The sequence below is a fragment of the Cebus imitator genome, unplaced genomic scaffold (assembly GCF_001604975.1).
Source record: "Cebus imitator isolate Cc_AM_T3 unplaced genomic scaffold, Cebus_imitator-1.0 Scaffold231, whole genome shotgun sequence".
Classification (NCBI taxonomy): domain Eukaryota; kingdom Metazoa; phylum Chordata; class Mammalia; order Primates; family Cebidae; genus Cebus; species Cebus imitator.
The window spans coordinates 200,376-216,991 of NW_016107546.1; the positions used below are offsets into that span (position 1 = coordinate 200,376).

General features: G+C 39.3%; 1 protein-coding gene across 6 annotated transcripts in view; it reads left to right on the top strand.

Annotated features, from left to right (window-relative positions):
- ARMC2 (armadillo repeat containing 2) overlaps positions 1-16,616 on the top strand; it is a 140,609-nt gene that overhangs the window by 85,313 nt on the left and 38,680 nt on the right. For 5 of the 6 annotated variants that reach the window (XM_017497382.2, XM_017497383.2, XM_017497385.2 and 2 more), the window contains one exon: positions 6,021-6,120. The exons of the other annotated variant lie outside the window; for it this stretch is intronic. In XM_017497382.2, coding sequence (XP_017352871.1) covers positions 6,021-6,120 — 100 coding nt within the window. The remainder of the gene's footprint in view (positions 1-6,020; positions 6,121-16,616) is intronic. 6 annotated transcript variants of the gene reach the window in all.

The following is a 16,616-nucleotide window of genomic DNA, read 5'->3' on the forward strand; positions in this document are numbered from 1 at the left end:
TTTTCCCTTCCTTATGAACTTATTAACCTTTTATGAATATCTCTTTTAAAATATTTACTTGTTTGGGTATTTTAGCTGTCTCCTACAGGAAGGATATCCAAGAATCTTGATGAACATTAGGACTAGGAGTTTGTCTGTAGATGCTCTTGGATTTTCTTTGCAAATTGTCTGCATATAATTTTTTTTTCAATTATTGTAACTCTTTCCCCTGTCCTCATCTCTTCTTTATTGCATTGTTTAGGAGTTCAGCACAACATTGTGAGTGTTGGACCTGTTGTCTTTCTTCTGACTTTAAGGGAAATATTTTCGTGATTTTATTAGTTGAAAATAATATTTGTTGTAGGTTTTCATAACTATCCTGAAGTTAAGGAATGACTTTTTTTTCTCATTAATGGGTGTTCAGTTTTGTCAAATGCTTGCTCTGAATCTTTTTATAAACTTTTATTTTAGATTCAGGGGTACATGTGAAGGTTTGTTATATAGGTAAACTATGTCATGGGGATTTGTTGTACAGATTATTTCATCACTCGAGAATTAAGCCCAGTATCCAATAGTTAAAAGAGTTTATCTTTTCTGCTCCCTCCTTCCTTCCACCCTCACCGTCAAGTAGACCCCAACGTCTGTTGTTTTCTTCTTTGTGTTCATAAGTTCTCATCATTTAGTTCCAACTTATAAGTGAGAACATGTGGTATTTGGTTTTCTTTTCCTGCGCTAGTTTGCTGAGCTAATAGCCTCCAGGTCCATCCATGTTCCTGCAAGGGACATGATCTTATTCCTTTTTATGGCTGCATGGTAGTCCATGGTGTATATGTACCATATTTTCTTTATCCAATCTGTCAATGATGGCCATTTAGGTTGATTCCATGTCTTTGCTGTTGTGAATAGTGTTGCAATGAACATTCGTGTGCATGTATCTTTATGGTCGAATGCTTTCCTCTGGGTATATACCCAATAATAGGATTGCTACGTCAAATGGTAGTTCTGCTTTTAGCTCTTTGAGGAATCACCATACTGCTTTACACAATGATTAAACTAATTTACACTCCTACCAGCAATGTATGATTGTTCTCTTTATTCTGAAGCCTTGCCAGCATCTGTTATTTTTTGACTTTTTTTTTGACTTTTTAATAATTGCCATTCTGACTGGTGTGAGTTGGTATCCCATCGTGGTTTTGATTTGCATTCCTCTAATGATCTATGGTATTGAGCTTTTTTTCATATGCTTGTTGGCCGCATGTATGTCTTCTTTTGAAAAGTGTTTGTTCATGTCCTTTGCCCACTTTGTAGTGGGGTTGTTTGTTTTTCCCTTATAAATTTGTTTAAGTTCCTTCTACATGCTGGATATTAGACCTTGGACAGATACACAGTTTGCAAACATTTTCTCCCATTCTGTAGGTTGTCTGTTTACTTTGTTGATGGTTTCTTTTGCTGTGCAGAAGCTCTTAAATTTACTTATATCCCATTTGTCAACTTTGCTTTTGTTGCGTTTGCTTTTAATGTCTTTGTCATGAAATCTTTGCCCATTATGTGCAGGATAGTATTGCCTAGGTTATCTTCCAGGGTCTTTATAGTTTTGGATTTTACATTTAAGTCTTTAATCCATCTTGAGTTGATTTTTGTATACAGTGAAAGGAAGGGGTCCAGCTTCAGTCTTCTGCATATGTTTAGCCTGTTACCCCCTCTTCATTTATTGAATTAAAAAGTCTTTTATCCATTGTTTGTTTTGTCAGCTTTGTTGAAGATCATGTGATTATAGGTGGGCAGCCTTACTTCTGGGCTCTCTATTCTGTTCCATTGGTCCATATGCCTGTTTTTGTACCAGTACCATGCTATTTTGGTTACCACAGCACTGTAGTATAGTTTGAAGTTGGGCATGTGATATCTTTAGTTTTGTTCTTTTTATGCAGGATTCCTTGGCTATTTGGGCTCTTTTTCGGTTCCATGTAAATTTTAAAATAGTTTTTTTTTTTTCTAGTTCTGTGAAGAATGTCATTGGTAGTTTGATAGGAATAGCATTGAATCTGTAAGTTTGGGCAGTTTGGCCATTTTAATGTTATTAATTATTCCTACCCATAAGCATGGGACGTTTTCCCATTTGTTTGTGTCTTCCCTGATTTCTTTGAGCGGTGTTTTGTAATTCTCGTTGTAGAGATCTTTTACCTCCCTGGTTAGCTGTATTCTCAGGTATTTTATTCTTTCTGTGGCAGTTGTGAATGAGATGGCCTTTCTGATTCAGCTCTGAGATTGGCTGTTGTTGGTGTACAGGAATGGTAGTGATTTTTGTACATTGATTTTGTATCCTGAAACTGCTAAAGTTGTTTATCAACTGAAGGAGCTTTTGGGCTGAGACGATGGGGTTTTCTAGATGTAGAATTATCGGTGAGTGTTGGGCCTGTTGTCTTTCTTCTCACTTTAAAGGAAATATTTTCATGGTTACACCAGTTGAAAATAATATTTGTTGTAGGTTTTCATAGCTACTCTTCTGCAAACAGAGATAGTTTGACTTCCTCCCTTTCTGTTTGGATGCCCTTTATTTCCTTCTCTTGACTGATTACTCTGGCTAGGACTTCCAATACTATGTTGCATAGGAATGGTGAGACAGGGCATCCTTGTCTTGTGCTAGTTTTCATGGGAAATGCTTCCAGCTTTCGCCCATTTAGTATGATATTAGCTGTGGGTTTGTCATAGATGACGCTTATTATTTTGAGGTCTGTTCCTTCGATACCTAGTTTTTTGTTTTGTTTTTTGAGATGGAGTCTCTGTTGCCCAGGCTGGAGTGCAGTGGCATGATCTTGGCTCACTACAACCTCTGCCTCCCGGGTTCAAGCAGTTCCCCTGCCTCAGCCTCCAGAGTAGCTGGGATTACAGGCACGAGCCACCATGCCTGGCTAATTTTTGTATTTTTAGTAGAGACAGAGTGTCATCATGTTGGCCAGGCTGGTCTCAGACTCCTGACCTCAGTGCTGGATTACAGGCGTGCACGAGCCACCATGCCTGACGCCAGTACCTAGTTTATTAATAGATTTTAACATTAAGGAGTATTGAATTTTATCAAAAGCCTTTTCTGTGTCTGTTGAGATAATCCTTTGGTTTTTGTCTTTAGTTCTGTGTATATGATAAATCACATTTACCTGAATTGCTTTTGATTATGGATTTTCTTTTCTAAATCTGTTAATGTAGTAAATTACATTAAAGTTTCTTGGTTAAACCATTATATATTGCTGGGTTTGGTTAACTAATATTTTGTTTAGGATTTGTCATTGATGACCATGAGTTACATTGAACTGTATTTTTCCCTTCTTATATTGTCCTTGTCTGGGTTTAGTGTTAAGTTTATACTAGCCTCATTAAATGGGTTAGTAGGTAATCCAATTTTTTCTTTTTTCTAGAAGAAGTTGTGAAAAGTTTTAAAAACTTGCTCAAAATGCTATTTTTATCCTGGGTCTATGTGTGTGTATGTATGTGTGAATATTGTTGACTACTGATTCAATTTCTTCCTATAGGGTTATATATTTCTTATTTCTACTTGGTTCAGTTTCAAAAAGTTATACTTCTGTAGGAATTTGATAATTTTATCTAAGTTTTTAAACAACGTGAGTTGTTCCAAGTATTTTCTTATTATTATTTTAATCTCTGTTGTATCTCTAATTATGCCCCCTGTTATTTATTTTACCTATTTAACAGATATTTGTATAGCTCTTACACCATGCTAGGCAATATTCTGAATACTTTCCAAATACAAATTCATTTCATCCTTATAACAACTTTTAAAAATATGTATTATTATTGTCATTATCATTTTACATATGAGGAAACTGAGGCATAGAGAAGTTTAGCTATTTTCCCAAGATCACACAACTAGTATGTGGTAGAGCCGCAATTCAAACCATAGTTTGGCTCTAGAATTCATACTTTGAACTCCTATGGTACTCTGCCTCTTCATTGTTAATATTGATTTTCTTTCCTAATTTTGGTTATTCGTGCTGTTTCTCTTTTTCCTTAGTCTTGCTAAATCTTCCCTATTTTACTAGTTTTTACCAGGAACAAATGTGTTTATTGGTCCACTTTATTGTATGCTTGCTTCCTGTCTTATTCCTTCTGCTCTTACCCTTATTAATCCTTTTCTTCTCTCTGTGAATATATCCTATTTTTCTTCTAGCTATTTTAGTAAAAACATAACTCCTTTCTTTTCCGCTTCCTTAAGCCTACAAATTTTCCTCTAAATACTAATTAGAGGAAATGAATATTTACAAGGTTTTTTTGTCTTTTTTTTGATAGAGTCCTGCTCTGTTGTCCAGGCTGGAGTGCAGTGTTGCCATCTTGGCAAGCTCCATCTCCCAGGTTCAAGTGATTTACCTGCCTCACTCTCTGTAGTAGCTGGCACACTAAAAGCATGTGCCACCACGCCCAGCTAATTTTTGTATTTTTTTTTTAAATAAAGATTTTTTTTTTTTTTTGCCATGTTGGCCAGGCTAGTCTTGAGCTCCTGGCCTCAAGTGATCCTCCTGCCTCAGCCTCCCAAAGTGCTGGGATTATAGGTGTGAGCCACTGCATCTGGCCCATCCTACAAGTTTTGATCTGTAATATTTTAGTTACTCATATTTAAATATTTGTTTTGTAATTTTCATGTTTCTTTGACCCATAAGTTATGTGTTCTTACATTTCCCAAAAAATGTTTTTTACAAATGTAGTTTTTAAATAGTTTCTAATTTTTTTGTTTTTGAGACAGAGTCTCACACTGTTGCCCAGGCTGAAGTGCAGTGGCACGATCTCAGCTCACTGCAGCCTCCGCCTTGCAGGTTCAAGCAATTCTCCTGCCTCAGCCTCCCTAGTAGCTGGGACTATAGGCACACACCACCATGCCTGGTATTTTTAGTAGAGATGATGGGGTTTCAACATGTTGGCCAGGATGGTCTTGATCTCCTGACCTCATGATCCACCCGTCTTGGTCTCCCAAAGTGCTGGGATTACAGGTGTGAGCCACCGTGCCCAGCCAATGGTTTCTAATTTAATTGCACTTTGACCAGAGAATGTGGTCTTTGAGATACCAGTTCTCTGAAAATTTACTGAGACTTGTTTATGGCCTGGTACGTGGTCAAATTTTTAACATATTAATGATGTTTTACCTACTGATTCATCAATTAGAAATTTATGAACATCTCTTGATTTGTTGTGGGTTTGTCAATATCGCCTTATGGGTTTTGTTTGCTTGCTTGCTTACTTGCTTTAGAAATTTTGAAGCTGTTTTCAAGGCTTTCTGCTTTAAGGTCTGTCTGTTTTGCCTAATATTAGTATAGCACTACCAATCTAGTATATTAAAGCAGGTTTTTATTTATTTGTTTTGAATGTATAGGGATTCTTTTTGTTTGTTTTTTTGGTTTGTTTTGAGGCGGTCTTGCCCCATTGCCTAGTCCAGAGTGCAGTGGTGCAGTCTTGGCTCACTGCAACCTCTGCCTCCTGGGTTCAAGCAGTAATCCTGCCTCAGCCTCTAGAGTAGCTGGGATTACAGGCACATGTCACCACACCCAGCTAGTTTTTGTATTTTTGTAGAGATGAGGTTTCACTGTGTTGGCCAGGCTGATCTCGAGCTCCTGACCTCGAGTGATCCGTCTGCCTCAGCTTCCCAAAGTGCTGGGATTATAGGCATGAGCCACCATGCCTAGCCTATTAAAGCAGTTTTACGTTTGCTTCTGATGTGGTCCCAGGGGACTCACTGGTATCCAACCAGATTTGACGTAAATTTCATGTAAGTTTGTGTTTTTTGAACTACGTGGATAGTGTAAATTCACACCACATACATAAGTTACCTTTTAAAAGTTTCTGGATCCATCTCTCTAGAGTTTAGAGCAGATAGCAAGCCTCCTTGCAGCTTCTCTGAACTGATGTGTAGAGTATTTTTAGACTCCTTTTCTTGAACTGGGCAATATTTTGAAGGTCTGCATTTAAAGTGATACTATGTGTACTTGAATTTTATAGAAAAACAAAGTTTACCTTTATTTTCCCATTTGGCATTTCTGCAGCAAACTTACTTCTTACCGTGACTGCTGTGGAGCCTTGGCCAGCTATTCCAGATGTTATGCCTTGTTTTTGAATCTAATTAACACATACCAGAAGGAGCAGGTCAGTTCCTCATTCATAACATTCTTCAATGACTCTTTACATTAATGTATTTGTGTAAGCCCATGTTGAATGTCTTTATGTTTTGAATGTATAGGTTTCCGTAAGAAACTTCCATTAGATGTATTATGGGCTGCATATAATGGCAGTGAGTTACCTATAGGGGCTGAAGAAGGAGTAGTTTGAGGCAGAAATGGAATGCTGATGTTCTAGGAAGTTTCCTGATTTAGGAAGGAAGGTGGTAGATTATAACAATATTTTTCCTCCCAGTGATCTGTAGACAGCCTATATGGGAGTCACCTTAGGGTGGGGTTAGGAGTATAACCCCACCCCAAGGGTTATTTCCCTAATGGTTATTTCCTGGTTTCATCCCAGACTACTGAGTCAGATTGGTGGGGTAAGACCTGGCCATCCGCATTTTAACAAGAACCACAGGGACTTCTGATGCGAATGAAGGTTTGCAGCTCCCCCACACTGGATATTCGCCGAAGGTCCTTCTAGCCCTTAAGTTCCCTAATTCTCTGACCCCATTGTTATATTTAAAAGATGACATTTCTAGGTAAAGTGCTTAAATGAAATAATTTAGTTTTAACGAATCAAGGCAAAAATGTATATAGTTGTTTTAAAAAGGAAGAACTCACAAATGACTTCTCATTGATCAAATCATAATACTTCATATAAACAGTAATTTTTATTGTGTTTTTAAATATTCATTAAAGCAAAGTCTACTTTTATTCACTTTTACAAATGATTAAAGTGACATCAACTTAGTGAAATATTTTGTCCGTGAATACAATAAGTATTCATTTTACATGTGGTAAATTTTCAACATCCTGTAGTAAGTTTTACCAGTTTACGACCAAGTAATTTATGTTTGTACTAACAATATGTCAATCTAAAGTTTTGGGTTTGTTTTATTAACCATATTAAGACTACCTCAAAACATAATCTCTCTTTGTTATTGACTCAGCATTGAACTTATTTTTGTCTAGCTAACAGCTTCTGCTGAGAATGACTAAACTTGTCAGGTTTTATACTATTTTAACTTTTTATTAAAAGATACTACTCTGTAGATGACAGAAATTTCTATGCTCATATTACATCATTACTAGATGATAAAGATAATAAAAATCTTGTTTAAAGGGTGAATAAGATTTTGTTTAATTTTTTAAAACGGATTTACAAATATGCACTTGAATTTTTGATTCTGAACATTTGGATTACAATGCTTTTCCCGATGTATTTTGTGTTTTCAGTAAATTATGTTTTGTTTTGTTTTGTTTTGTTTTGTTTTGTTTTGTTTTGTTTTTGAGACGGAGTTTCACTCTTGTTACTCAGGCTGGAGTGCAAAGGCGCGATCTTGGCTCACCACAACCTCTGCCTCCTGGGTTCGGGCAATTCTCCTGCCTCAGCCTCCTGAGTAGCTGGGATTACAGGCATGCGCCACCATGCCCAGCTAATTTTTTGTGTTTTTTAAGTAGAGACGGGGTTTCACCATGTTGTCCAGGATGGTCTTGATCTCTTGACCTCGTGATCCCCGCCTCGGCCTCCCAAAGTGCTGGGATTACAGGCGTGAGCCAAAATTAATGTGTTTTGACTGAAAGATTTCAAAGTACAAGAATATGCCTTGTCAGATGAAGAATGAATTTGATTAATCTACCTTAAAATATTCAGTGTTCTACTCATAAGTGTCTACTAAACATTTCTTTTTTAGATGTTGGTACAATAGACCATCACAACTGTAATCCTTGGACAAATGAATTAATCCCATGAAAAGCTTAGCCACTCCTATTCCTGATTTAATTTTTTAAGGAAAAAAAATAAATGATAGAAAAGATAATTACAGCTTTAAAAGAATTATTTTACTTATGTATTTATGTATGTATTTATGTATGTATTTATTTTGAGACAGGGTCTCACTTTGTTGCCCAGGCTGGGGTGCAGTGGCATGATCTCGGCTCACTGCAACCTTAACCTCCCAGGTTCAAGCGATTCTCCAGCCTTAGCCTCCCAAGTAGGGGTTACTGGCACACAATGCTACACCTGGCTAATTTTTTTTTTTGGAGAGGTGGGGTTTCACCATGTTGTCCAGGCTGTTCTCAAACTCCTAAGCGCAAAGTGATCTGTCCGCCTTGGCCTCCCAAAGTGCTGGGATTACAGGTGTGAGCCACTGCCGCCAACCCAAAAGAATTCTTTTAGATGTTATACTTAAACAAGATCTATTTATATGTTTTATTTTGTAATTTAATGTTATGAATTATAATTTTATTTTCTCATCACTTCTCTTTTTTTTGCTTTGGTGCTTTGATCTTGGGTAACTTAGATGACTTTAATTAGAGAAGATTTATTTGCCTTGCACTGGAATTTTCAAATATGCACTAGAATTTTCAAACTTATGATTTTTTTAAAGGAAGAAAATTCATTAATTGAGTACTTATAAATAGTATTTATTGTTTTCTGGCATTACTAGTAGATTCTTTTTGTTTATCTGGTTGGAGCTTAGATAATGGCCATATAGAATAAAACAACAAAAAATCCTGGTATCTCGCCAATACGAGAGACTAGAGATATCAGTATGGCTAAAAGTGTGCTTTTTCTAGTTCGAGTAACTAAATGTCCTAAAGTTTTTTTTTTGTTTTTTGTTTTTGTTTTTAAAAATAAAGATGGGGTCTCACTATGTTGCCCAGGCTGGTCTGGAACACTTGGGCTCAAGTAATCCTATCACCTCAGCCTCCCACAGTGCTGGCTGGGATTTCAGGTGTGAGCCACTGCACCCAGCCTGAATGTCCTGAAGTTTAAATTGGCATAAAGTTTTGCTATACTTTTCACTAAACTACTTTTCTTTTTTCTTTTTTGAGACGGAGTTTTGCTGTTGTTACCCAGGCTGGAGTGCAATGGCACGATCTCGGCTCACCGCAACCTCCGCCTCCTGGGTTCAAGCAATTCTCCTGCCTCAGCCTCCTGAGTAGCTGGGACTACAGACACGCGCCACCATGCCCAGCTAATTTTTTTGTAGTTTTTTAGTAGAGACGGGGTTTCACCATGTTGACCAGGATGGTCTCGATCTCTTGACCTCGTGATCCACCCGCCTCGGCCTCTCAAAGTGCTGGGATTACAGGCTTGAGCCACCACGCCCGGCCTTAAACTACTTTTCACATGAGACCAATGGTTATCTGAAAAGCAAAACTGATGTTTAAGAAGCCATATTCTTCTCTATTGATTTATATTGCAGTTTTATTTTCCTATTGATACGGTTTGGATCTTTGTCCCTGCCCAAATCTCACGTTGAATTGTAATCCCCTGTATTGGAGGTGGGGCCTGGTAGGAGGTGATTGGATTATGCAGGCAAAGTTCTCATGAATAAGTTAGCACCGTCCCCTCAGTGCTGTTCTTGTGATAGTGAGTGAGTTTTTGTGAGATTGGCTTATTTAAAAGTGTGTAGCACCTTCCCCTGCTCTCTCTATTCCTCCTGCTCTGACCGTGTAAGATATGCCTGCTTCCCTTGCACCTTCTGCCATGACTGTAAGTTTCCCGAGGCCTCCCCAGAAGCTGAGCAGATACCAGCATCATGCTTCCTGTATAGCCTGCAGAACCATGAGCCAGTTAAATCTCTTTTCCTTATAAATTATCTAATCTCAGGTATTTCTTTGTAGCAATGTGAGAACAGACTAATACACCTATTAAAATTATTTTAATTTCCAAAAAGGACTATGTACAGTAACATGTTTATTCAGAACCATCAAAGAAATGCAGGTTATCACTTTAATCACTAAACTTAATCATGTGGCAGAAATCATATTCAAGTTGATTACATGTTTCGCTTCCTTCTTAGAAGACATTAAAAGTAGCTTAACCTCTTGAAACTAAAGGTCATTATTATAAGCATTAATTATTGTTCTAGAGGCTGTTTGTCCCACATGGGAAGCTGGAGTCTGTTGATGAGGTTCTTTAAATGTCTGCATCTTCTTTGTAGATTTTCTTTCTTCTTTTTCTATTGGTTGCTACCTCTGCCTTTGGTAATCTTTATCTGCTTTTTTGCAGTTACTTGCAATTAGCAGGGAAACCTCATAATCAAGCTTGTTAAAAGTCACACTGAAGTGTTGTCATTGTCTGGGGTAACACCCAAGGTTCATTGCCTCATGCCAAGGAAATCCAGGACATGGACACACGTGGAGTGAGGTTAAGAGTGGAGGTTTAATAGGCAAAAGAAAGAGAAAGAGAAAGGAGAACAGCTCTCTCTCCTGCATGCTCGAGAGGCACCTGAGTGGACTTTCAGCCTGTGGCAAAGTACACAGGGTTTTATAGACAGGCTTGAGGAGGTGATGTCTGATTTACATAGCGCCCAAAGATTGTTTGGACCAGGTGTGATGTTTATATAGTGTGCATGGAAACTGGCCATCCCATCCTGATTTTATTATATACAAATGGGGTCTTTGCTTGGCTGGTGCCATGTTACCTGCTCCTTACTGTACACGTTGGTGGCAAAGAGAAGGAAAGATAAAGCCACCATGGTGTGCATGCCTAGTCCCAGGTACCCTTTTCCTGTTGGTACCGCTGCCAGCATTCACCCATGGATGCTTCTAGCTTGCCTTTTTTTTTTTTTTTTTTTAAGACAGATTCTCGCTCTGCTGCCAGGCACCAGGCTGGAGTGCAGTGGCGCCATCTCAGCTCACTGCAACCTCCACTTCCCGGGTTCAAGCAATTCTCCTGCCTCAGCCTCCCGAGTAGCTGGGACCACAGGCGTGTGCCACCGTCCCCAGCTAATTTTTGTATTTTTTAGTAGAGACAGGGTTTCACCATGTTCTTGATCTCTTGACCTCGTGATCTGCCCGCCTCGGACTCCCGAAGTGCTGGGATTATAGGCTTGAGCCACCGCGCCCGGCCCTAGCTTGCCTTTCTCTGTCTGCAGCTCGATTTTACAGGTTGCTCTTTGTTACAAAAGAAATGATTTGGGGGCTGCTTTTCATTAAAAGGAAAACCTTATTGAGGACTTCCTTACCCTCACTATCTGCCTAAATAATTTCTTTTTAACTCCTATATCAACACATAAGCCAGGTGTGGTGGTTTGAGCCTCTAGTACCAGCTACTCAGGATCACTACAACCCAGGAGTTGTTCAGCTTGGGCAAAGAGGTGAAATCTCTTTAAAAGAGAGAGTGAGAAAGAGAAGCTGGCAACATAGAGAGACCCTTTCTCTGTAAACAAAATATTAGCTGTGCGTGGTGGTATATGCCTGTAGTCCCAGCTACTCAGAAGGCTAAGGTGGGAGGATTGCTTGAGCCCAGGCTGCAGTGAGCCATTGATCACTAGCTAGCTAGCTAGACAGACAGGCAGCCAGATAGATATTTTAGACTAAATAGTCTAAAATACAATTGAATATGAACAGACTTAATGAGAAGAGCCTAAGGGGCTCTGATGAAATGTCTCTGACTTCTCTTCAAAGCCAATTCCTTATTTAAAGTTGTAGCTCTCGTGTCTGCTCTTCTGTGAGGACTCCCAAACAAGACCAGTCAATTTCTCCCTCATCAGTGCAACATTTTTAAGACTTTAACATAGCTAGTTCCCCCAGCTAGTACTCAGACCTGAGAACCCACGCAGTATGTGTATGGCCTTCATCACGTCACTATTATTAAGAAAAACTATGAAAATCTTAGAGATAAGGTGTGGAGGAGATAAGGTAAGGAGGAGACACGTCCTGACAAAGGCATGCCAGGGCATTGTTTAGAGACCCAATCAGGGATTCGTTCTCTAGGCCAACCTATTGGTGTTTGAACTTGCTGCTTACTCTTTGGTTAGAGGCCAGACACAATGAAGTTACACATGAATTTGTAGGTTTCAGTCTGATAGACAGGATCACCTCGAAAGTTATGGTTTTATGACTTTGTAGGCATTTGTCAGGTTTGTATATAACCCAGAAATTTTAAGTGCTTGTAAATTCCCGGTTCTTCAGTTGTGCTTGGAACAAACTTTACCATGGTATTGGCTCCCTCATTAACAAGGTAAATACTTTTTAAGTGTGTTCATTTTATGAGCCTATGAGAGTCATGTTTTTAACTTTTAAAAAATTATACTTTGACTCAATACTTATTTATAATAAACATTGAAATGTTATAGTTTTGAGCCATCACTTTGATTTTTTTCTAGTAAGAAAAATACATAATTTATATTTTCCTCAAAACCAAAATATTTTAGAAGAGCAGGGAAAGAATTTCGGCCACAAGGAAGTAGTTGTGTGTCCCAACTACTTCCTAAAATCATTAACCAGAAGTTTCCATAAGTCTTCATAAACATTGCTTTAGCGGTTCTCCAAATGGTTATCGTTATGTAGCTGTGCTGCCCACTTCTGCGAGTTCCTAAACCACACAGACTTTGTCCTGATAGACCGAGATGAGGCTTGGCAAAGTAAGCTCATGGTAAGTGCTGAAAGAAAGGGTTTTGAGTATGCGAAATGATTTGGCATCTGTCAAGTGTTAAAAATATATTTTTCTAATGCTCAAGTACTTCTTCCTAAATATTTACTTTCTTCTTCCTAGTTTGGAGGAGGAAATGTTAAGAATTTTTTCTCACAATTTTCACATGGCTGGGCTGCCATCAACAGCCAAACAGAATTACCTCAGACCAGCATAGCATCTTAGTCTCATGTTTCCCATGGCCCAGGTGTCCGATTGAATATGATTTGTCAATGTTTCTCTTTTCTTAATGTTTTGATGTGAGTGTATTGATCTGCGGTGGTTACACACTTTGCCGGACCTGGGATTTACTTGAATGCTGAGGCTTAGAACTGATCGTGGAAACATGAATCAGCCTTCCAGCAACTTATTTAAACAGAATTATTACTTCCTATAATTATTTTTATTTTAGCTTTAGGAAACACCCCTGCAAAACTAACTTGGGCTGTAGAGAAATGCTTTGGAAGCTTTGTAGTCTCTTAATACGCGTAGCTATCGCCAAGTGATTAGACAATCAGGAGTCAATAGACCTTCCCTGCTTTTGTTCTGGGAGGTTAGTATTGCCTCTGTCTTGAAAGCCTGAGGACTCCACTTAGAATCAGCACAGGTTTCATTTTTCAAATCATGTTTATGGCTAATTGCATTTTCCAAGAATGCAGAAACAGAAATCTAAAAAGCACAAGAAAGAAAAGAAAAAAAAAAAAAAACCCTTTGTAGTGATAAATAAAATGTCACCTACACACGCCTCTTGAACTGATCTTATCAGCGGATGGGGAGCTTCACAGGAAGCTGCCAGTGGCTGGTGCAGTCCACCAAGGGGGAAATCCTGTTTTGAACCAGGTAGCACCAGGGCCGGTTGCTGTTGGAAGAAGCAGAATATTTCCTCCCCATCTGCTGTTGTTTTCCATTAAAGGGGAAAAAAATTAGAATTACATGAGAAAATACCAGAAGTCACAAAATTTTCCATTATTTTTACATTATTTTTCTCTTGTCAAGGTAAAGTTTGATTTCAACATATGAGAAGTCTGAATATACTTTATATATTCAAGTATATAAAGTCTGAATCAAGTCCATTGACAGGAGGGGTTAGGGAGTGGTTTCACTTTTATTTTCTATACACCTGTACTCTGAGGATTATTTATGAGGAACGAGGATTTACATTTACAAGAATGTGTATCATTTTTTAAAACCATTATTATAAAGACAAATAATAGATATTCAAGTGGTAAGTTTTCTAAATCTTTCTTGATTTAAATCAGAGTGGCACCCCAACTTGGTTTATCCTCAGATTCACCCAGGGAGCTTTAAAAATACAGGTGCTCTGCTGGGCACAGGTGGCTCAGATGAAATAGCCTCTTGGTCGGCTTGATGCCATATGAAATCCCCGCACTTTGGGTGGCTGTGGCAGGTGAATTGCCTGATCTTATGAGTTGAAGACCAGCCTGGGCAACACGGTAAAACTCTGTCTCTACAACAACAACAACAAAAAACACCCTGCAAAAATTAGCTTAGTATGGTGGCCCATGCTTGTAATCCCAGCTACTTGGGAGGCTGAGGCAAGAGAATCACTTGAGTCTGTGAGGTGGAGGTTGCAGTGCACTGAGGTCGAGCCATTGCGGTCCAGCCTGATCACACAGTGAAACCCTGTCTCAAAAAAAAAAAAAAGCAAAAAGAACCCTTAAGCCTATTTTCCACCTAAATTTGAGTTTAATAAAAAATTTTTAAAGACTTGGAACCAACCCAGTTGCCCATCAAAGATAGACTGGGTAAAGAAAATGTGGCATGTATACACCATGGAATACTATACAGCCATAAAAAAGGATGAGTTTATGTGCTTTGCAGGGATATGGATGAATCTGTACACCATCATTCTCAGTAAACTGACACAAGAACAGAAAACCAAACACTGCATGTTCTCACTCATAAGTGGGTGTTGAACAATGAGAACACATGGACACAGGGAGGGGAGCATCACACTCTGGGGTCTGTTGGGTAGTAGGGGGCTAGGGGAAGGGTAGCAGGGGGTGGGAAGATTGGGGAGGGATAACTTTAGGAGAAATACCTAATGTAGGTGAGGGGGGAATGGAGGCAGCAAACCACCATGGCAGGTGTGTACCTATGTAATAATCCTGCAAGATCTGCACATGTACCCCAGAACTTGAAGTAAATTTTTTAAAAAAGAAAAAAAATTAGAAATACAGGTGCTCAAGCCCCCACTCAGAGAGATTCTGATTCAGGTCTGGGATGGGACTCAAGAACCTATTTTTAAGAGACTTCTCAAGTGACCCAAAAGAGCAGCAGGTTTTGAGATCCTATGGTATAAGTTATTAAAGTGGCTCTTTAAAAATCATTTTCCCCAGTATTGACAGCAGAGAGGTTCCCATAAAACCTCAAAAGATTTTAAAGTGAATAATCACATCAGCCACATAGGGTCAGTCTTTCTCTACAGGAGGGTAGCTGACAGTGGCTCTTCCTGACACAGTAGGAACCAAGTTGACAAGACCCACCATTCCCAGTAAGCGGTAAGAACCACTGGCCCTTGGCCTTTTGCACAGGCAGCTGAGGAGCGATTTCTTAGCTGGAGAACACAGGATGGTATATTAGTCTTTTGCACAAATTTTCGCTATCAAACTCACGTCAAAGAGGTGAGCACAGTCTCTTCTCCTCAGGACCCTTAGAACTGCCTGTCCAAGGGAGGGCGCCTTCAGTTCGGTTGACTAGACAAGCCCCTAGTTGTTGATTCATTTGCTAGTGAAACAAGCACCAAATTTCATTAAAATAGTTACTCACTCTCCCTGCAGGTGTCCTGTCTTGAGACAGTTCAGTATCTACCCATGTGTAAATGTTGTAGTTTGCAACAGATAAATTGAGAGTGATGAGTTCACTTAGAATATGGTCAGCTTTACACTCCCTGTCTTTGCACAATGGCCCTCAGTGAAATGGGCCTCTGTCTCCATCTGTATGTGATGGCTGTGTGCATGGCCTGGGTTTCTAACACAAACAGTCTCAACGAAAAGGCATCCACTCCTCCCAGCTCCCATAAATGACTTCCACAGAGAGAGCAAAGGAAACTTCTTTGGCTCATGTCTATGTGGTTAATTTGTCCGAGATCCGTGATGCAACTAGTAACTCCGGTTCCCACACACACACAAACTGAGATGAAACAGCCTCTCAGTTGGCTTGACGCCGTATGAAAGCTAAACTTTAGAGTTAGGTAAAATATCTGTTAAAAACGCTGGCCAAAATTCAATTAAATGACAAATCTCATTTAAGAAATATGCACATATTGTCTGCTTTATGGTGTAAACTGCATTTGGTACAAAACAAATGTGCAGACAGATGGGCTTAATAACGAAGGAGGGAGTGGGGTTGCTATCAGCCTTTGGGAGGCAGAGCCTGCCTCAGGAGGCGCCTCCGACGTCAGTGTTGCTACATTTAGCATCTCAGGAAAATACGTTTGGGTTTGTTTTTTGGAAGAACATGAAGGGATTTTCCCCATTTCTTCTGTAAATATCTACTGGGCAAGAGATCTGGTAAAATGCCTCAAATAATGCTTTCAAAAGACGGGCAATATTTTGCAAAGGTCATGATCAAAAAGAACAACCTTTATCTACATTCCCATCGCATGTGTCCATTGACCCACTGTCTATTTAACTCTCTCCACATTTAGATATGGTTAATTTCTTGTTTCTCTTACAACAGAGCTTCCAGATGCAGCAGGACTGTCGTCAGAGCCTTTGCAAACCCTGGGAACTGCCAGACTCATTCTGGTTGTGCTGCTTTTAAAGTCCCACCTCTCTCATTCTGTTTAGGCTTCTATAGGCATAAGCTGCTGTCTTCAGACATGTATGCACAGTGAACACGGATTTGGAATGCTTAGCCATTGTGATGTCAGAAATGAGAGCTGGAATGTCTGAACAGTGTGGGCTGAAAGCAAAACCAACTGCCATTTTTCTAGCTGTTCATCTCGAATGTGACCACAGCCTTTCGGTGGTCCAGAGAGAAGGTGCCTTCTCTTCCCCTCCATCCTCTTTGGGCCATCGAGGATTGGT